The 21360-nt window shown below is 42.3% G+C and overlaps 2 protein-coding genes across 2 annotated transcripts; both read left to right on the forward strand.

Annotated features, from left to right (window-relative positions):
- Positions 1 to 11357: 11357 nt before the first annotated feature.
- Positions 11358 to 14107, forward strand: LOC125551977 (glucan endo-1,3-beta-glucosidase 9). The gene is made up of 2 exons (XM_048715402.1): positions 11358 to 11773; positions 12877 to 14107. Exons 1-2 carry the CDS (start codon positions 11412 to 11414, stop codon positions 13973 to 13975), a joined length of 1461 nt encoding a protein of 486 aa, XP_048571359.1. The 5' UTR covers positions 11358 to 11411; the 3' UTR covers positions 13976 to 14107.
- A 723-nt stretch (positions 14108 to 14830) lies between these two features.
- On the forward strand, positions 14831 to 15708 carry LOC125553933 (egg cell-secreted protein 1.3-like). The gene has a single exon (XM_048717584.1). It carries the CDS (start codon positions 15107 to 15109, stop codon positions 15578 to 15580), a length of 474 nt encoding a protein of 157 aa, XP_048573541.1. The 5' UTR covers positions 14831 to 15106; the 3' UTR covers positions 15581 to 15708.
- Positions 15709 to 21360: the final 5652 nt, after the last annotated feature.

The raw sequence follows: 21360 nt of genomic DNA on the forward strand, positions 1-21360 counted from the left end.
CCAACTCCGAAGAAAAGGGGTATTCTATTTCTTAGTCCTGAAGATATGCAAGAGGCAAAGAAATATATGGAAGAAAAGGGTATTAAAGCTGAAGATGTTAAGAATTTACCACCTATTGAGGAAATACATGGTCTTAATAACCCGACACAGGTAGTAAAGGTAAATTCTCTATATAGATTTGATGAAGGTGATATTCCTCGTAATAAGTTTGTCAGCCAATGCTTGGATGAGTTTGATAATTTTATTGTTAAACAAGAAAACTTCATTGCTTATGTTGGTAGACAATTGAAACGTAATGCTTATATGATTGAACACTTGAGTGATTATATGTCTAGAGTTAAAGGTGACCTTAAACTTACTAGTAAACATGCTTCTATGGTTACCACTCAAGTAGAACAAGTGCTTAAAGCTCAAGATGATTTTCTCATTGAATTAAATAATAAGAAAAATGGTAATGTTGTTAGAGTTATGACTAGAGGGGGTAAAATGACTCAGGAACCTCTATATCCTGAAGGCCACCCTAAGAGAGTTGAGCAAGATTCTCAGAGAACTAATGTTGATGCACCTAGTCCTTCTAAGAAGAAGAAAAAGAAAAATGATAGGACTTTGCATGCTTCTAGTGAACCTGTTGTTGACACACCTGAGAATCCCAATGATATTTCTATTTCTGATGCTGAAACACAATCTGGTAATGAACATGAACCGAGTGATAATGTTAATGATGATGTTCATATTGATGCTCAACCTAGCAATAACAATGATGTAGAGATTGAACCTGCTGTTGATCTTGATAACCCACAATCAAAGATTCAACATTATGATAAGAGAAACTTCGTTCCTAGGAAGCACGGTAAAGAAAGAGAACCATGGGTTCAGAAACCCATGCCTTTTCCTCCTAAACCATCCAAGAAAAAGGATGATGAGGATTTTGAGCGCTTTACTGAAATGATTAGACCTATCTTTTTGCGTATGCGTTTGACTGATATGCTTAAAATGAATCCTTATGCTAAGTATATGAAAGATATTGTTACAAATAAAAGAAAGATACCAGAAGCTGAAATTTCCACCATGCTTGCCAATTATACTTTTAAAGGTGGAATACCAAAGAAACTAGGAGATCCCGGAGTACCAACTATACCATGCTCCATTAAAAGAAACTATGTTAACACTGCTTTATGTGATCTTGGAGCCGGTGTTAGTGTTATGCCTCTCTCTTTATATTGTAGACTTGATTTGAATAAGTTGACACCTACTGAAATATCTTTGCAAATGACCGATAAATCAACTGTCATACCTGTCGGTATTTGTGAGGATGTGTCTGTTGTGGTTGCAAACGTTACTATTTTAACGGACTTTTTTATTCTTGATATTACCGAGGGCGATAGTATGTCTGTTATCCTTGGTAGACCCTTTTTTAATACTGCGGGGGCTCTTATTGATCGCAACAAAGGCAGTGTCACTTTTCACGTTAATGGTAATGAGCATACAGTACACTTTCCGAGGAAACAACCTCAAGTCCACAATATCAATTCTATTGGAAAAATTTCAACGATAACTATTGAAGGTTTTGAATTCCCTCTTCCTACTGCCAAGAAGAAATATGATACTCTTATTGTTGGGGACATGCATATCCCCGTTGAGGTAACCTAGTGTTATTCAAAAATTCTCCGGTTTCATATTATTCGGAAAGAGTTTATTAACAAGACTTGGTCAACCTTGTTAGCGAATTCCTTTTGATGAGCATGAGATGGATGAAGTTAGAAAGCACAACTCTCTGTATCCTCTTTTTACTTTCTGTTATTTAGATTAAATAAAGCAAAAATAGTACTTTTTGTTTGTTTTCTGAATTATCCTTGCAATAAAAATACCCCGAAAATAAAAGTTCTCCAAATGTCCTGAAAATGAAATATGATTTTTTTGTAGAATTTTTAAGAATTTCTGGCACTGAGAACACACCAGGGGGCCACCATTTGGCCACGAGGGTGCAGGGCACGCCGACCCCCTGGGGCGCGCCCCCTGCCTCGTGGACCCCATGTGGCCCCCCTCCAATTATTCCAGCACCCACTCACTTCGTCTTCCTCTAGAAAAAAAATCCTCCCATAGTTCAAACCCGTGTTCTAGCTCATGTTGATGCCATTTTCGATCTCCTTGCTCAAAGCTCCATTCATAAAACTATTTAGGGAGATTGTTCTTCGGTATGTGACTCCCCCAATGGTCCAATTAGTTTTTGTTCTAGTGCTTTATTTATTGCAAATTTTTGCTGCTAAGGTGACCCTGTTCTTGAGCTTGCATGTCAAATTTATATGGTCCAAAGTAGTTTTAATGCATGATATAGTCTCTAGGCACTTGTGAGAATAGTTTCTATCAATCTTGTTGAGTATGGTTCACTTTTATTTTGAGTCACTACAAAATTTCAGAAATTTTTCAGAGAAATAAAAATGCATAGGGAAATGTACCAAGGTGGTTCCTCAAGGAAGCAAGGATTTAGGCTCGCGATACGTGAGCCGGACGATGAACCACCGAGGGAAGCTCAAGAGCAGCCTTGTGAATGGTCGTCAGAGGAGTTTATGGTCCAGGCAGGCATCAAGGATGAATTTGATGCGTATATGCGAAATGCTGATCTTGAGGACTTCGTGTCAGATAAGTGCCTACAGTACCACTACTTAACTGATTCCTTTGTGAGGAGGTTTAAATTTACATCCTCGCGCAATTCTCACGCTGTTTTATTTGATCTTTATGATAAATCATATACCATGGACTAAGAAGATTTTAATACTGCTTGTAAATTCCCGCAGTGAGGCAATGTTAGTGAACCTCACAAGTCTGAATATAAAGACTTTCTTGCTAGTATTACTGTGGGGGAATCTAGGGAAATCACACAAGCTGCCATAGGGAGCATTCATTTCCCTTCCATACATTATTTTGCTCTCTTTATTGGTAGATGCATTAACAGTAAAGATGAGGCTTGTCACATGTGCGTTCCAGATCTTAGTGTCCTCAAGAGTGTGGTATTAGGTGATAAACAATATAACTTGGGGGCCATTGTTGCACGAAGGTTGCATCTTAACGGTATAAGTGGAGATTTGTTTGGTGGAATTTATGCAACTCGTGTAGCTAATTATCTTAGTATACCCATACATGGAAATGATATAGAGTTGCCTCCTGCTTATCTAGATTATAATGCTATGGTTTGCCATCAGTTTCTTGAGATGAACGAACAGTTTCTCCAGTACCGACTAGTCTTTGACAGACAGCGCACTGTCCATGTTGCCCTCCTTGCTCCTACTTTCTTTAACTTTCCGGCAAAAAGGAGATATGTTATAACCAGGGAGGAGGCGAACGAGTACAAGAGGAGGACGGAGGCAGCTCGCCACCAAGCTGCGGCTCTTTAGGAAGTAGCTGCTGCATCTCAGTACAACCCCAGCTACGACTTTGGATACCCACCAGGCCAGCGGTGGCCATAGACCAACTTAGGCCAAAACCCTAAGCTTGGGGGAGTACGTATTTCTCACCGACATTACATTCATGTTCACACACTCATGCCAGTTGTCGGTGCTCATACTTTTTCATTGTACTATCCATGCTAGTTTATTTTCTTTTCTAAGCCTTCTTCTTGTGTGTTTGAAAAACCTTAAGAAAAATAAAAAAATTAGTTGTAGCTTTTAGCTAGTTTACTTTCCATGCCTGTAGTAGTAGTAACTAAAAGAAAACCCAAAAATATTTATCGTTATTCTTTTGCTTGTTAGGAGCTTTCCCATGTAAATAGTTTTATTTCCTTTCTATTTCTTTGGGGGTCGAGAGGAGAAGACCATGATGAAAATGTTGAGTGGCTCTCATATGCATTATTGTTGATTTAACCAAGAGCCCATATTACCTTGTCTTCTCCTTTGTATTAAATGCTTGCAGATTCCAGCTTAGTCCAATGCACGTGCACTATTATTATTATCCACATTGTTCGGTCGTGCAAGTGAAAGGCAATAATGACGATACATGATGGACTGATTGAGATGAGAGAAGCTGGTATGAACTCGGCCTATCTTGTTTTTGTAAATATGATTAGTTCATTGTTCCTGATTCAGCCTATTATGAATGAAACATGTTTGCAATGACAATTAGAGATTATAGTTGCTCATGCCATGCTTAATTAGCTAGGAGCTTATAATGGTTTACCTTGCGTGCCAACATGCTATTAAAATGGTTGTGATGTGGTATGATAGGGTGGTATCCTCCTTTGAACAATTCGAGTGGCTTGACTTGGCACATGTTCACGCATGTAGTTGAAACAAAATCAACATAGCCTCCACGATATTTATGTTCAGGGTGATTTATATCCTACTCATGCTTGCACTCATTGTTGATTAATCTTAATGCATGTTCATGACTGTTGTCGCTCTCTAGTTGGTCGCTTCACAGTCTCTTTCTAGCCTTCACTTGTACTAAGCGGGAATACTGCTTGTGCATCCACTTCCATAAAACCCCAAAGTTATTCCATATGAGTCCACCATACCTCCTATATGCGGTATTTACCTGTCGTTCCAAGTAAATTTGTATGTGCCAAACTCTAAACCTTCAAATGAAATTCTGTTTTGTATGCTCGAATAGCTCATGTATCAACTAGGGTTGTCTATATATTCCTGCTAGGTGGGTTATTCTCATGACGAGTGGACTCCGCTCATCACTCACGAGAAAATGGCTGGTAACCGGGATGCCCAGTCCCATGCTCAAATCAAAATAATTACAAACAAAACTCCCCCAGGATTGTTGTTAGTTGGAGGCACCCGTTGTTTCGGACAAGCCATGGAATGATGTTTGCTAGTGGGGGGGGGGGAGTATAAACTTTACCATTCTGTTTGGGAACCGCCTATAATGTGTGTAGCATGAAAGATATCGAGATCTCTTGGTTGTTATGTTGACAATGAAAGTATGCTACTCAAAATATTATTTATCTCTGTTTCAAAATTCGAGCTCTGGCACCTCTGCAAATCCCTACTTCCCTCTACGAAGGGCCTATATATTTACTTTTATGTTGAGTCATCATCCTATTATTAAAAAGCACCAGTTGGAGAGCACCGCTGTCATTCGCATGCGTTGCTATTAATTTACATTGAGTATGACTGTGACTGGATCTCTTTTACCATGAATTACAATGTCTAGTCAGTCCTTGATCTTCAGGAGTGCTTGCATTTATGTTTTGTGATCTCAGAAAGGGCTAGCGAGATACCATCTTGTTATATCATATTATGATTGTTTTGAGAAAGTGTTGTCATCCGAGATTTATTATTATTGCTCGCTAGTTGATTATGACATTGATATGAGTAAACATGTGACCTAAATGTTATTGTGAATATGGTTAGTTCATAATCTTTGCTGAAAACTTGAATGCTGGCTTTACATATTTGTAACAACAAGATCAAACAGAGTTTGTAAAAGTTTTTCTTCATCACTTTCAGTTTGTCAACTAAATAGCTCGAGAACAAGCGAAGGTTTAAGCTTGGGGGAGTTGATACGTCTCCAACGTATCTACTTTTCCAATCACTTTTGCCCTTGTTTTGGACTCTAACTTGCATGATTTGAATGGAACTAACCCGGACTGACGTTGTTTTCAGCAGAATTGCTATAGTGTTATTTTTGTGCAGAAATAAAAGTTCTCAGAATGACCTGAAAATCCACGGAGACACGTTTTGGAATTAACAAAAAATACTGGCGAAAGAATCAGCATCAGGGGCCCACACCCTGTCCACGAGGGTGCAGGGCGCCCCCCCCCCGGGTGCGCCCCTACCTCGTGGGCCCCCTGGGACTCCACCGACCTCAACTCCAACTCTATATATTCACGTTCGGGGAGAAAAAAAATAAGCGAGAAGGATTCATCGCCTTTTACGATACGGAGCCGCCGCCAAGCCCTAATCTTCATCGGGAGGGCTGATCTAGAGTCTGTTCAGGGCTCGGGAGAGGGGAATCCGCCACCATCGTCATCATCAACCTTCGTCCATCACCAATTTCATGATGCTCACCGCCGTGCGTGAGTAATTCCATCATAGGCTTGCTGGACGGTGATGGGTTGGATGAGATTTACCATGTAATCGAGTTAGTTTTGTTAGGGTTTGATCTCTAGTATCCATTATGTTCTAAGATTGATGTTGCTATGACTTTGCTATGCTTAATGCTTGTCACTAGGGCCCGAGTGCCATGATTTCAGATCTGAACCTATTATGTTTTCATGAATATATGTGAGTTCTTGATCCTATTTTGCAAGTCAATAGTCACCTACTATGTGTTATGATCCGGCAACCCCGAAGTGACAATAACCGGGACCACTCCCGGTGATGACTGTAGTTTGAGGAGTTCATGTATTCACTAAGTGTTAATGCTTTGGTCCAGTACTCTATTAAAAGGAGGCCTTAATATCCCTTATTTTCCAATAGGACCCCGCCGCCACGGGAGGGTAGGACAAAAGATGCCATGCAAGTTCTTTTCCATAAGCACGTATGACTATATTCGGAATACATGCGTACATTACATTGATGAACTGAAGCTAGTTCTGTGTCACCCTATGTTATAACTGTTGCATGAGGAATCACATCCGATATAATTATCCATAATTGATCCATTGCCTATGAGCTTTTTACATATTGATCTTTGCTAAAGTTATTTTTCCGTTGCCACTATTATGATTGCTACAAAAACTACTATTGTTACTTTTGCCACCGTTACCGTTACTTTCATACTACTTTGCTACTAAATACTTTGCTGCAGATATTAAGTCTTTCATGTGTGGTTGAATTGAAAACTCAACTGCTAATACTTGAGAATATTCTTTGACTCCCCTTGTGTCGAATCAATAAATTTGGGTTGAATACTCTACCCTCTAAAACTGTTGCGATCCTCTATACTTGTGGGTTATCATCCTCCGGCAAGGAGGAGGCAGGCATCTCCTCCGGTGACGAGGAGGACCAACCACAGTAGTGGCTCCGTCTTCTCTCGGAGGCGGCTTTGATGGACGAAGAATCCGTCCGTCAGATGGAGATCATGATGGAGTGTTCGCTCCGTCAGATGGCCTGGCGCCATCATCGCCGACGCACGTGAAGGAGGATCCATCGTCCCCACCGAGGGTCCATGTTAAGCGGGAGCCGGCATCCCCACTCCGATGCGTGAAGGACGAGTCAGCGTCCCTGCCATGCAACCGCGGCCTCCACATCAGCGGTCGCGTGAAGCAAGAGCCGACGTCCCCTCCCCCACCCCCCAGCGCCTCCGTCGCGTGAAGGACGAGCCGGCATCGCCCTCGCCGTGCAGCCGCTACACGTGCATCGACAGGCCCTCCTTGCCACCACGACGCCACCGCCGCTTGATAAAAAAGGAGCTACCGCGCGTGATCACCAATGCGCGTGGCCGCATCCTCCGCTACCTCAGAGCAGGTTGTGCCTCCGGCTCTCGAGCCGTGGTATCCGAGGCCGAGCATGCACACGGCAGCAGGCGAGGTACGACCAACACAATGTCGGTCGCCGCTTTGCGTTCACTAAGACGGATGTCGCATCGGAATTGGTCCGCAATGACCTGGACCTCACCGCGGTGTGGGTGCTCGATCGCTTCGGCACCATCGCGGAGACAGCCGCCACCGCTGCCTTGACGTCGAGCTCGCCGAGATCGGCGAGGAGTGGTCGCTTAACCTATGTAATACTCCCTCCGTTCACAAATATACGTTGTTTTAACTTTTCTTTGAATTATATATATATATATAGACACGTTTAAGTGTATTTGTTCACTCATTTCAGTCTGTATGTAGTCCATACTGAAATATCTAAAACATCTTAGTCTCTCTTTGATTCAAAGGATTTCTAAAGGAATTTTGAAGGATTCTAATCCTTAAGGTTTGATTTGTAGGATTACAATCCATAGGAATTTTTCCATAGTATTCACTTGTACTCTCTCCGGTCCTTTTAGTCTGTATATAAGTTTTGTCCAAAGTCAAACTATCTCTACTTTGACCAAACTTTAAAAAATATTAACATTCACAATGCCAAATTAATATTGTTAGATTCATTATGGAATGAGTCTCATAGTATATATATTTGGTATCGTATATGTTGATAAATTTTTAATATAAATTTGGTCAAAGTTTAACTTAACACAAATATAATATGCAGAGTAAAAAGAACCGGAGGAAGTACTAGTTTTCATAGGAAATTTTCTCTCCAACCATCGTATGTTTTTCCTGTGCACGACCAAACACTCATACTAATCTTGTACGATTGAAAATGGTATGTGATACGTCAATTTTGCATCATGCTTTTATATTGATATTTATTGCATTATGGATTGTTATTACACATTATATCACAATACTTATGTCTATTCTCTCTTATTTCATAAGGTTTACATGAAGAGGGAGAATGCCGGCAGCTGGAATTCTGGGCTGAAAAAGGAGCAAATATTAGAGACATATTCTGTGCAACTCCAAAAGTCCCAAAACTTCACGGAGCATGTTTTTGGAATATATAAAAAATATTGGGCGAAGAAAGTACCAGAGGGGGGCCACCAGCCAACCACAAGGGTGGAGGGCGCGCCCCCGATCTTGTGGGCCCCCTGGCAGGCCTCTGGTGCCCATCTTTGGCTATATGGTGTGTTTTGACCTGGAAAAAAATCAGAAGGAAGCTTTTGGGACGAAGCGCCGCCGTCTCGAGGCGGAACCTGGGCAGAACAAATCTAGGGCTTTGGCGAAGCTGTTCTGCCGGGGAAACATCCCTCCGGGAGGGGGAAATCGTCACCAACGTCATCACCATCGATCCTCTCATCGAGAGGGGGTCAATCTCCATCAACATCTTCACCAACACCATCTCCTCTCAAACCCTAGTTCATCTATGATATTCGATCTTAGTCCCAAAATCTCAGATTGGTACCTGTGGGTTGCTAGTAGTGTTGATTACTCCTTGTAGTTGATGCTAGATGGTTTATCCGGTGGAAGATCATATTTTCAGATCCTTAATGATAATTAATACTCCTCTGATCTTGATCATAAATATGCTTTGTGAGTAGTTACAATTGTTCCTGAGGACATGGGAGAAGTCTTGTTATAAGTAATCATGTGAATTTGGAATTCGTTCGATATTTTGATGAGATATATGTTGTCTCTCCTCTAGTGGTGTTATGTGAACGTCGACTACATGGAAGTTCATCATTATTTGGGACTAGGGGAAGGCATTGGGAAGTAATAAGTAGATGATGGGTTGCTAGAGTGACAGAAGCTTAAACCCTAATTTATGCGTTGCTTCGTAAGGGGCTGATTTGGATCCATATGTTTCATGCTATGGCTAGGTTTACCTTAATTCTTCTTTTGTAGTTGCGGATGCTTGCGAGAGGGGTTAATCATAAGTGGGAGGCTTGTCTAAGTAAGGGCAGCACCCAAGCACCGATCCACCCACATATCAAATTATCAAAGTAACGAACACGAATCATATGAGCATGATGAAAACTAACTCGACAACAATTCTCATGTGTCCTCGGGAGCCCTTTGCTTTATATAAGAGTTTGTCCAGGCTTGTCCTTTGCTACAAAAAGGATTAGGCCACCTTGTTGCACCTTAGTTACTTTATTTACTTGTTACACGTTACAATTTATCTTATCATAAAACTATCTGGTACCGATAATTTCAGTGCTTGCAGAGAACACCTTGCTGAAAACCACTTATCATTTCCTTCTGTTCCTCGTTGGATTCGACACTCTTACTTATCGAAAGGACTATGATAAATCCCCTATACTTGTGGGTCATCAGTATGCCATTCAATTCCTCCGGCTTTTCCTATTCTCATGTATTGCAAATCCCATGAATCAAAGAGGACCTTATATTTGTGAACAGAGGAAGTAGCTACGTTGGAATTCAAGTTTTATCTTAAGAGATGTAATTAACTGAATTTTTATGTAAATATAATAGTTCTGAAAATAAAGTATCTACAATGTTTGATGCTACCTTTAGTTTATGTATTTACGCATCAAATCTATTCATTTTGTATTATTGACGTGGATGAGTATTTTCCGCCTAATTTTAATGTCATCAACATGGAGCTTGGAACATGTAGCGCTCGAATGCTCATTTTTGGCCGATGGACGTTCAGGAGATCTTGAAACGTACGTCCCCGCTTAATTGGCATGACTTTTTTTTGCTTCATCCCTGAAGAAGAGCGGTCGCTTCTGGGTAAAGAGCGTGTACTGCCTAACAACAAGTACAGTGACACAATTTGTTGGGGATACGTCCAACAGTAACCCTGAAGGAGACCGACTTATATGGCTTTGTATTTGGAACTTGTCGGTTCCATAGATGATGAAGATCACGACATGAAAAATATCGATAGGAGCCTTGGCTACTAATTAGTGCAAGGTTCACATGCATTTGGTGAAGCCACACGTGTCCACTATGCGGAGTTGAAATATAAGGAAGCTTTCATGCCTTGGTAAACTGAGGGCACGTCATGATTTTGTGGGAACTCATGAGAGTAGCATGGTTGCTTCCTGCCAGTAATTTGCTGATTGATACAAGCAAACGACCACTAAATGTTCTAGCAGGGTGTGAGAAGAATGTCCACAATATGATAATTATGCTTATTTGGCGTATCTGGTAGCTTCGCTTAGATATGGACCATGGAAAAGAAGTACTTCCCCTTGAAACACATGTTGAGTTCTTGCAGAGTTACATGAAGTCACAGCTCCTTTTAAGGATGTATAGCACTAACGAAATCATTAAAGGGAAGATGACAGTATATGAAACTTGTTCTATGCCGGAGATTAAGAGTTATGTATCGGTACAACCTTGATCGCATCGCCGACAAACCAATAAGCCCTTGGTGGATGACTCTTTTCTTGCTCGTGATAAAATGGTGGCGGCGGGCATACCCTTCGAAGGCATGATGGCAACATAATCTTTTTAGCTTACCGGTTCTTATCGCATTGCAATGATGCTCTAGAGACGGAGATTCGCGCACTGATGCAGGGATGGCCTTGACCATACATCATTCAGAAAACCCAGACATAATCTAATCGGACTCCTCTGAGGCATTGGTGACTTTATTTGGTGATAGCTTAGCTCGCTCAGCATATGAACATCTTGCTACTGAGATCAGGTCCTTGATGGAGTAGGGAGTTTATCCCATAGAAGTTTCAATGCAAACAAGATAGGGCAGCTTACAGGCGCAACAAATGTAACACTGTTATATGAATATTGTATGGACATGTAAAGGATTGGGAAACTTACCTTTAACTGTAACCCTATAATTTTAGAATTAAACCCTGTTTACCGGAACAAGAAAAAGTTTAAAGGGGCATTTTGAACCAAATTGAAGTTTGGGGTTGTAGTGTAAACCGCTGAACAAATTAAATTTAGGAGGCGGCAGCACCGCAACGGTGTGTACACGGAACAGCAGGCAATGCGGCCCAGCCGCCGCCGCCCGCTGCGGCCAAGGGCACCTGCGCTCCCGCTTCTCCTTTTCCTCGCCGTCGCCGTTGCGCCGCCGCCGGCCGCCGCGGTGGGCGTGAACTGGGGCTTCGCGGCATCCCACCCGCTCCCGGCGGCGCAGGTCGTGCGTGACCTCCTCCTCCCCAACTCCGTCCCCCGCGTGCGCCTCTCCGCCCCCTCGCCCGACGCGCTGACCGCCCTTGCCGGCACCCGCATCGCCGTTACCATCGGGGTCCCGAACGAGCTGCTCCGCCCCCTCGCCTCCTCCAGGAAGGCAGCCGCCGCCTGGGTACACGACAATGTCACCCGCTACGCCTCCGGCGTACTGTTTGAGTAAGAGCCGCATCCCCTTCTCCCCTTTCAGTGCTCGGTTTCCTTCTCTTTTAGTCTTGCGCTGATCCTTTTCTCTTCTTTCCGACATATTTTAGTGATCTTATATCATGAAATGCGAAGGGGCCAAGGTGTATTCGTTAGATAGTTACTGTATGATACTAGTTGACTGAATAAATCAAGTCTAAATTATGCCTCAAGCTGACCCCGTTGCTATAATTAGAAATATTATAGGCTCCATTGGCACCAGATGATGCGATTAGTCAATTTGTGTCCACTGGATTTGCCAATCATGCATGCTGACATGCTCAAAACCAATATCATTAATAATGTTGACGGTTGACCAATCTGATCTGAAGGAGGAAGGCGCTGCTTTAGTTAAGTCCATTGGTTGACTTCAATAGGTTGTTATGTCTATATTGCATTAGTGCACTGGAATTTTCTTCTAGGTACCTCAAGGTCTTCTTTTCATGGAACAAACAAGTATGATCTATGAAACACTCAACAAATGTCAATTACCAACGTGCTAGTAGGTGTTTATACTCTACAAAGTTTCAGATCCTATGACTTGTGATGGATTCCTCTTGGTGAACTAAAGATGATAAAAGGAACATGCCCGGACCTAGTTAACAATGGGAAAATTTGGATGTATAGCACAGCTAGATCCTATCAATTTGTCCTGAACATTTGGGGATGGAGTGTATTTTTCTGAAGAGCTGCAAACTTCAGCGGGTAGATCTGTGCACAGATCTGTAATTTTCTGTTACAAAACTTGACCGTCCGGCTTCTGTTGATATTTCGCTTGTGGCTGAGCATTCTTCCTTTCTTTTCTAGCTTAAGTAGCAGAGATTCTTCTGTATTAATCAAATGTGTTTGGTATATTTGTATCAAATCTGAATTAATAGTAGCGGAGTGTAGGGTAATATGGTTGTTAAAGAGAGTACATAGCTGTCTAGGTGAGGTTAAATCTGGATTTGAGGCAGGCGATCTGTTTGGCAACAATGCTTAATTTGTTTGTTTCATGTTTGCATTGATGTTACATTTCACATTTTGTGGGTTTTCTTGATATTATAAGTTTTTATATTGACGAGTAATGTAATTTGTAGGTTTATTGCTGTTGGAGATGATCCATTTCTTCTTAATCATGGGCAACAGTTTCAACCTTTTGTGGTCCGTGCAGCAGCAAATATTCAACGGGCATTGGATGATGCAAAGTTATCGAGCAAGATGAAAGTAGTTGTGCCTTGTAGCTCTGATGCATACCAAAACGCATCAACTCTGCCTTCGAAAGCTTACTTCAGGCCAGATGTTAACAAAACCATGGTTGAGCTCCTCCCATTTCTTGCTAATCATAGCTCACCGTTTATGGTCGAGCTGAATCCTATTTTGAGCTTTCAGCAGAAGAAGAATATTTCATTAGACTATTACCTTTTCCAACTAATGTCGCGTCCGATAAGTGATGGTCATAGCAAGTATGACAACTACTTCGATGCGAGCATAGATGCTCTGGTTACTGCTCTAACTAAAGCTGGATTCGGTGATATGGACATCGTTGTTGGGAAAGCAGGATGGCCAACAGATGGAGCTGTGAACGCAACTTCAGCTATTGCTCAATCCTTCATGACAGGCCTGGTCAACCACCTGGCGAGAAAATCCGGGACTCCACTTCGCCCAAAATTTGCTCCAACTGAGACATACCTCTACAGCCTTTTAGACGAAGATCAACACAGTATAGCAAGCGGAAGTTATGACAGGCACTATGGCATTTTTACGTTTGACGGCCAAGCCAAGTACCATGTCAACTTGGGTCAAGGCCCTACGGCTCTCAAGAATGCGCTGGATGTGGACTACCTTCCATCGAAATGGTGTGTGGTGGACAACAACAAAGACCTTTCCAATGTTTCTTCCAGTTTCTCTGCCGCTTGCTCCAATGCCGACTGCACCGCTCTGTCCACTGGTGGCTCCTGTGCAGGTCTTGGCTGGCCTGGGAATGTGTCGTTTGCCTTCAACAGTTACTACCAGCAGCATGATCAGAGTGAGGAGAGCTGCAGCTTCAGTGGCCTAGGTTTGATAACCACAGTTGATCCATCCGTTGATAATTGCCTCTTTGCTCTTGCAATTCGCGCTTCTGCTGCTGCTTCCTTTCACCCAACATTTGCCGTGCTGTGGATACTAGTTTCGGTTTGCATTTACAGTTTAGTCTGATGTAGCTGCCCAATGACTTGGAGGCTCGATTTGAGCCTTCAAGATTTGTCCGTGTGTCTCATGTAGCATGTGTTAACTCAAAAATCTTGCGCACTGTCAAAACTAGTACTAGTATCTCTGAAGTTGTGCAAATTCGTACTACGTTGTAGAGGACTCCATGCATACTCCACTTGGCTCGGGGGGGATATAGCTGAGTTGGTAGAGCTCCGCTCTTGCAATTGGGTCGTTGCGATTATGGGTTGGCTGTCTAATTGTCCAGGCGGGGTTAGGATCTGAGGAAGCTTAGTTTGGATGATGGAACATTCGCTGTTCTGATTGTTGAGATACCGCAAATCCACTTATCCAACAATTTCAGTCCATTTTCCTACTTTTTCTGCAGCCCGTTGCAAGGAAGGAAAGAGCAAGAACTAGGGCTAAGTGCTGAGTTACGGTTGCTGACTCGGAATTGTAAGCCGAAGAAGCATTCCTGTGACCTGGCCGTATGAATGGTTTCTTTCTCAATACTAGAGCTAAATAATTAGGCATCAAAATTCAAAGAAGGTGATACTTTTCACGTACTCCTTTGGTTTGGAGGAATTTCATAAGAATTCTAGATGATAGGATTCTTATAAGATTTTTTCCTATAGAGCCCTTTGGTTCATAGGAATGGATTCCTATTCCTATATAGGATTGGTTCCTATCCTTTATATTTCATAGGAAAATAAAAATGAACCTAGACTCAATGGAAAAATTCCTTTGGTGTCAACCAAATGACATCTCGTTTTCTATTCCTACTCATAGGATTTGAGATAGATGTCATCTCATTTCCTACAAAATTCATATTCCTACGATAATTTTATCCTATGAACCAAAAGAGGCCTCAACTATTGGTACCAGGAAAGAAAGGGGATTTTGGGGGGAGATGAGAAACGAGGGGATCACGCCCCGATTAATTTTCTGTGGATAGAGTAACGTAGGAAGGAGAGGAAGGGGCAACGCATTCGCGTTTAATTAAGATAATTTTGATTCGTTTGGACTTCCACGTTCTCGTAAAGCCTTTTCGCTTACCTGACGTTACGGTTACTTGCTATGATAAGTAGTAGTACGTCAGCCTCCTCACTCGGTAGCACCAGCTAGAGTCGACCTCAGATCATGGCTTCGTCCACCTCTCTGCTCCCCACTCTCCTGGTGCTGCTCGCCGTCGCCGCCACCGCGTCGGCGGCTGCGTCGACGTTCGTCCGGGCGGCCGACCTCGCCGAGCGGCTGGACGGAGTGGGGCAGCAGCAGTGCTGGGGGACGCTGCTGGACGTCAAGTCGTGCACGGGGGAGATCATCCTCTTCTTCCTCAACGGCGAGGCGTACCTGGGGCCCGGGTGCTGCCGCGCCATCCGCATCATCGAGCGGCGCTGCTGGGCCGCCGACCTCATGCTGTCCGTCATCGGCTTCACCCCGGAGGAGGGGGACATGCTCAAGGCCTACTGCGACGCAGGCGACGACGACAACGACGGCGGCGAGGGACGTCATCATGGCGTCGGCGGGTTATCCCCGGCTCCGCCGCCTCACCGTGCTCTTGACGGCGTCGCGAGTGGCGGCACAGCCGTGCCCGTGGCGGGAATGGTTAACTAAGCCGAGTCAGTGTGTGTCCGCGTCCGCGTAGGTTCTCCTCGCGAGTCCTGATGAAGTGATGAGATGTTTGCGAAGCTGAAAAGTGAATGATTTATCTAAGTTTTGTTTGTGGAAGCATGTTAGTCATCCTCAAACCATATTAGTTTTCCCACCTACTCCTTGTTATTTCTTTAAAAAATGCTAAACGTACAAACAAATAGGGAGTTTTACATACTCTTTTCAGTATTGACCAATCACAAACTTGCTAATGCATTATGCATATGCTGTTGGACGAGAGACAACCGTGAAGAATGATTTGATCGAACCGTACCTTTCATTGATGATCCATGAGGATTATATACATAAGGAACCGTCGCCACGAACGGATGCGTCCGATTGTGGGGGTCGTGGGAATGTCGAACGGGTGCCTGTAGCAACCGACGTCCGTTTACACAAGGGAGGATTATCCCTAATAACAGAATTAATTTAAATCCTAACACTCTCCCTAATCCTCGCTTGTCCTTGAGACTGGTCATCTTTGAAATATTCTCCTCCAAAACCCTGTGGGAAAAATTGAGAAGAAAACATACAATATGCCATGAAAAACTCCTTCTAAAATCCAGTGAGAAAATAAGGAGAAAATGACATATATCGTCCATGCTTGCATTGATATTGCCTCATTAAAAACCTTACATGAGAAACCATTTGGAAAAACTCATAAAGGAAAAGAGTGCAATATTAATGATCTTATGATCTTAACAGGTTATATCTTAGGAGATTTCTCCCCCTGAATTTTGCAAGTCTCGAAGTCGTCGCATACCAATTCCAGTTACATATTTATGAAACAGAGAACTTGGTAAGGACTTAGTAAACAGATCAGCGAGGTTGTCGCATGACTTCGTTTGCAAAATACTTATCTCCCCCTTTTCTTGCTGATCATGGGGATAAAATAATTTAGAAGAAATATGCTTCGTAATATTGCTCTTAATATAACCCGTTTGCATTTGTGCAATACAAGCAGCATTATCTTCATAGATAATAGTGGGTGATTTTAACGAACCAATCCCACTTGAACTTTGGACAAAGTTCATCATTCTGCGAAGCCATACACATTCTCGTGTTGCTTCGAACAAAGCAATTATCTCAGAATGATTGGTGGACGTTGCCACTAAGGTTTGCTTTGTCGACTTTCAAGAGAAGGCCGTATCTCCATGTAAGAAGACAAAACCAGTCTGCGATTTGGCATCATGGGGATCTGACAAGTATCCAGCATCGCAATACCCCACCATGGTTCTCTCTTGATTTTTCTTATAGAATAAACCAAGATCTTTGGTGCCCTGAAGATATCTGAAAATATTCTTCACACCAACCCAATGCCTTTTCGTTGGTGATGTACTGTATCTAGCCAGTAAATTAACTGCAAATGCTATGTCAGGCCTGGTGCAGTTCGGTAGCTACATTAATGCTCCAATAGCACTGAGGTAAGAAAACTCAAGTCCTAATACCTCTTCATCATCACCCTTAGGCCTAAATGGGTCTTTATCTCTTTCAAGAGATCTGACGACCATAGGTGTTTTTGACGGGTATGCTTTATTCATATTGAACTTTTCCAATACCTTTTGGATATAAGCAGACTGATGAACAAGTATTCCTGAAGAAAAATGTTCAAGTTGCAAACCAAGACAAAATTTGGTTTTACCCAAATCTTTCATCTCGAATTCCGTCTTCAAATGATTACATGCCTCATGTATTTCTCGTGTAGTCCCAATGATGTTCAAGTCATCAACATACACGGAAATTATACAAAATCCATCAGTGGATTTCTTGATAAACACACATGGGCAATCATTGTTGTTTGAGTAACCCTTCTTCAGAAGGAACTCGCTTAGTCGGTTATACCACATTCTGCCCGACTGTCTCAAGCCGTATAATGACTTTAGTAGCTTTACGCAATACATGTTGCGATTAGCTTTTGGATCCGGAATCTTCAGTCCCTCAGGAACTTTCATATAGATATCCGTCTTAAGTGACCCATATAAATATGTTGTCACCACATCCATCAATTGGATATACAAATTCATTTGCACTGCCAGTAATATCAAGTATCGGTATGTGATTCCACTCACCACAGGAGAATATGTTTCATCATAATCGATGTCGGGTCTCTGTGTAAACCCTTGTGCTACAAGCCTCGCTTTATATCTCACCACCTCATTGTTTTCGTTCCTTTCACGAACAAAAACCCATTTTGCCCCCACGGGGAAAACATTAGGAGGAGTAGGTATTGCTGCAGTAAATACCCCTCTCTTGGCAAGCGAGCGCAATTCGTCCTCTATTGCAACCTTCCAGTTGGACCAGTCTGAGCGTTTCATACACTCTGCCATGGACTTAGGTTCATGATAATGCCAGGTCATCTGCAATCTTTGAGGCAAAAAATATGTCGACAATTGTAGTCTTTCTATTGAATGATTCTCCTGATTCAACATAGTTGATGGAAATCTCATCAATACCTTCTGACTCATCGTGATTTTCCACAACAATCGAGTCACGGTGTACCGATGTCCCAGCACCAATATTTGTGTGCACAGTTGTGCTGGGTTCTGGATGCATAAGATCCTTCAGGTGTCTTTCAACACTAGGTTGAATATCAACTCGCGGTTGACCTGCATTTACCATTTGAGGGATCCTCATTTCCCGCGGACGCTTCTGATAAGCATTGTCCTTTTTGTCCAGTTTTCTCTCCCTCTTGGGCGGTTGAGTGGTCTTATGAGATATCTCAACTCTCTCTGAAACATTCATAGCAGGAACATGGGATTTAGTGACACATTTATAATCAATAAATGCATTTGGCAGATTATTTGCAATATTTTGCAAATTAATAATCTTCTGAACTTCCAGTTCAGATTCATTTGTACGTGGACCTAAGGAATGAATGCCTTTGACATTCCAATCTATTTCTTGGCATTCTTTGAGGTTCTTTTCTCCCCCTAATGCCGGAAAATTGTCCTCATCAAAGATACAATCAGCGTACCGGGCTATAAATAGATCCCCTGTTAGAGGTTCCAGGTACTTTATAATCGACAGAGAATTGTACCCCACATAGATTCTCATTTTTCTATGTGGACCCATCGATGTACGCTGAGGTGGTGATATCGGTACGTACACAGTGCATCCGAATCTTCGAAGATGGGAAATACTTGGTTGATTTCCACGTACTAACTGCAACGGGGAGGCCGTATGATATGCAGTTGGTCGAATTTGTATCAACTCCGCGGCATGCAATACCGCATGTCCCCAACAAGATGTTGGAAGATTACAGTTCTGTAGGAGTTGTCTTGCTATCAACTTGATCCTCTTGATAAGTGATTCCGCAAGACCATTTTGTGTGTGTACATATGGTACAGAATGCTCCACAGTTATGCCCAAAGCTAGGCAGTAATCATTGAATGCTCGTGAATTAAATTCAGCAGCATTATCCATTCTGATGGATTTTATCCTGTGTTCAGGATGATTTGCCTTCAGTTTAATGATTTGAGCGATCAGCTTTGCAAAAGCATGATTCCTTGTTGATAATAGACACACATTGCACCATCTTGTTGATGCATCAATGAGCACCATAAAATATCTAAATGGTTCCGATAACGGTTGAATTGGACCACATATATCTCCTTGAATGCGTTCAAGAAAATTAAGTGGTTCATTCTTGATCTTCAGATATGAAGGTCTTGTGATTAATTTCCCAGTTGCACATGCAGTGCATACGAAATCCGAGGATTTGGGGAAATTAGCAACCGTTATGTTGTGTCCAGTTGAACCATCAATAATTTTTATTATCATCCCCACACCAGGATGACCCAGGCGATCATGCCATATCTTGAACTTGTCAAGATTCTGAAAAATTATTTTGTATGCCAAATGTTGCTCTGGCTTGATGTATGTGTAATATAGTCCAGAAGATAGAGCAGGCAGTCTCTCAAGGGTTTCCTTGTCGGATCCCTTCTGTTGAGTTATGAGTAGGCTTTCAACCGCATTGTCTTCATGAGTTTCAATATGGTAGTCATTCATGTGGATATCCTTAAAACTCAACAGGGTACGAGTCGAATCCGGATACAATAAAGCCTCCTGGATTTCAAGTTTTGTATCATTCGGGAGTGTAAATATGGCTTGACCAGAACCAACAATTACTGTGTCATGACCACCAATTGTCATAACACTTCCCTTACTCTTTTTGAGACTTCGGAAGTATTTAACTGCTCGTAGAATTGTGTTAGAGGCACCACTGTCCACTAAACAAATTTCCTCCTCCATTGGATTGTTTCTCGAAGTTTTCTATAGGGTAAAAGAATAAAATTCATTATTTATTCAATCTCATATAGAAATAACACATACATTACGCACTATGTATGTCTGCTACATATTATAATACATTATGTTTAAGGACATAATTATTACAATACCATATGTCCGAGGACATAATTATTTTACAACACACAATATAACTAAGGACATATCACAATACTTATGACATTATTGGAAGATCAAAGCATATCTCCATATATGTCATTAGTAGAAGCGAAATCCACCATGTCTTCAACAGTAAGTGGTGGTTCTTCCTTTTGCTGAGCCTGATCTTGGTTCTCCATGTTGTCATGAACTTCGTTCTGATGAACGCCTTGAGAACTTTCAATCATTGGACCAGTGAAGTGAGCTTCGTACTGGTTCCCTTGAGCCTTCTTGCTCTTGCCAATTGATTGCTGATACAGCGTCACCAAATGCTTAGAAGTTGTACACATCCTTGCATGATGAGTAGTACAACCACATCTGTAGCAAGCTTGAGAGCTGCTACCCTTATCATTTTTCTTAAAATGATTCTTGCCCTTTTGTACTCCATTGCTATTCTGATTCTCATTGCGTCTCCACTTTCCTTTAAACTTCCTATGGTTCCTTTTGGGACCACGGGACTTCTGAGTATTCTGAGAATTGAAATGTGCTTCAGGCAGCGGCAGTGTTCCCGTTGGACGGAACATATTATTCTTATCGAGAATTTCACTGTGCTTTTCTGCCTGAAGAAGTGCATATATCAACTCAGAATGCTTCTTGTATTTCTGCTGACGATGTTGTTCAGCAAGAATCCTCATATTAGGATGGAAAGTAGAAAGTGTTTTTTCAATGAGATCCGCATTGGAAACTGCGCTGTTGCAGGATCTCAACTTTGAGTTGATTTGATGCATGGCAGAATTGTATGCTGCAACAGACTTAAAATTCTAGAAACGGATAAGTGCCCATTCTCTCTGCGCTTCAGGCAACATCACCGACCTTTGTTGATCATAACGCTCCTTTAAGGAGTTCCACAATGATAGAGGACTTTCCTCCATCATGTACTATTCTTTCAGAGCAGGATCAAGGTGGTGTCGAATGAAGTGCAAAGAAGCATACTTTGTCGTATCTGCGATAGCAGGAGCACCTTGAGTAGGTGTGGTTATAGTGCTGATCAGATTCCTCGCCGCCAAGTTGATCTTGACATCCATGGCCCAGGTCAAATAGTTTCTTCCATCAATGGCAAGCTCAGCAAATTCCTTCTTGGATATGTCAGTATAACGCCCTCGATGCGGCTATAGCTCCCACGTGTCGAGGCACGACTTAGAGACATAACCGCATTGAAAGCAATGTCGCAAGTCAGGCAATCATTACAACAACCCATGTAATATATAATAAAAGGGGAAGAACATAGTTGGCTTACACTCGCCACGTCACATCAGAGTACATAAATAACATCCATCATACAAACACTCATGGCCCGA

This window comes from Triticum urartu, chromosome 4 (assembly GCF_003073215.2).
Source record: "Triticum urartu cultivar G1812 chromosome 4, Tu2.1, whole genome shotgun sequence".
In the NCBI taxonomy this organism is placed as follows: domain Eukaryota; kingdom Viridiplantae; phylum Streptophyta; class Magnoliopsida; order Poales; family Poaceae; genus Triticum; species Triticum urartu.

Excerpts from the sequence above, each read along its gene's own strand:
- LOC125553933 (XM_048717584.1), top strand. The coding sequence starts at position 15,107 with ATGGCTTCGTCCACCTCTCTGCTCCCCACTCTCCTGGTGCTGCTCGCC.
- LOC125551977 (XM_048715402.1), top strand. The coding sequence starts at position 11,412 with ATGCGGCCCAGCCGCCGCCGCCCGCTGCGGCCAAGGGCACCTGCGCTC. Across the intron at positions 11,774-12,876 it reads GCCTCCGGCGTACTGTTTGA|GTTTATTGCTGTTGGAGATG; the intron begins GTAAGAGCCGCA and ends TGTAATTTGTAG.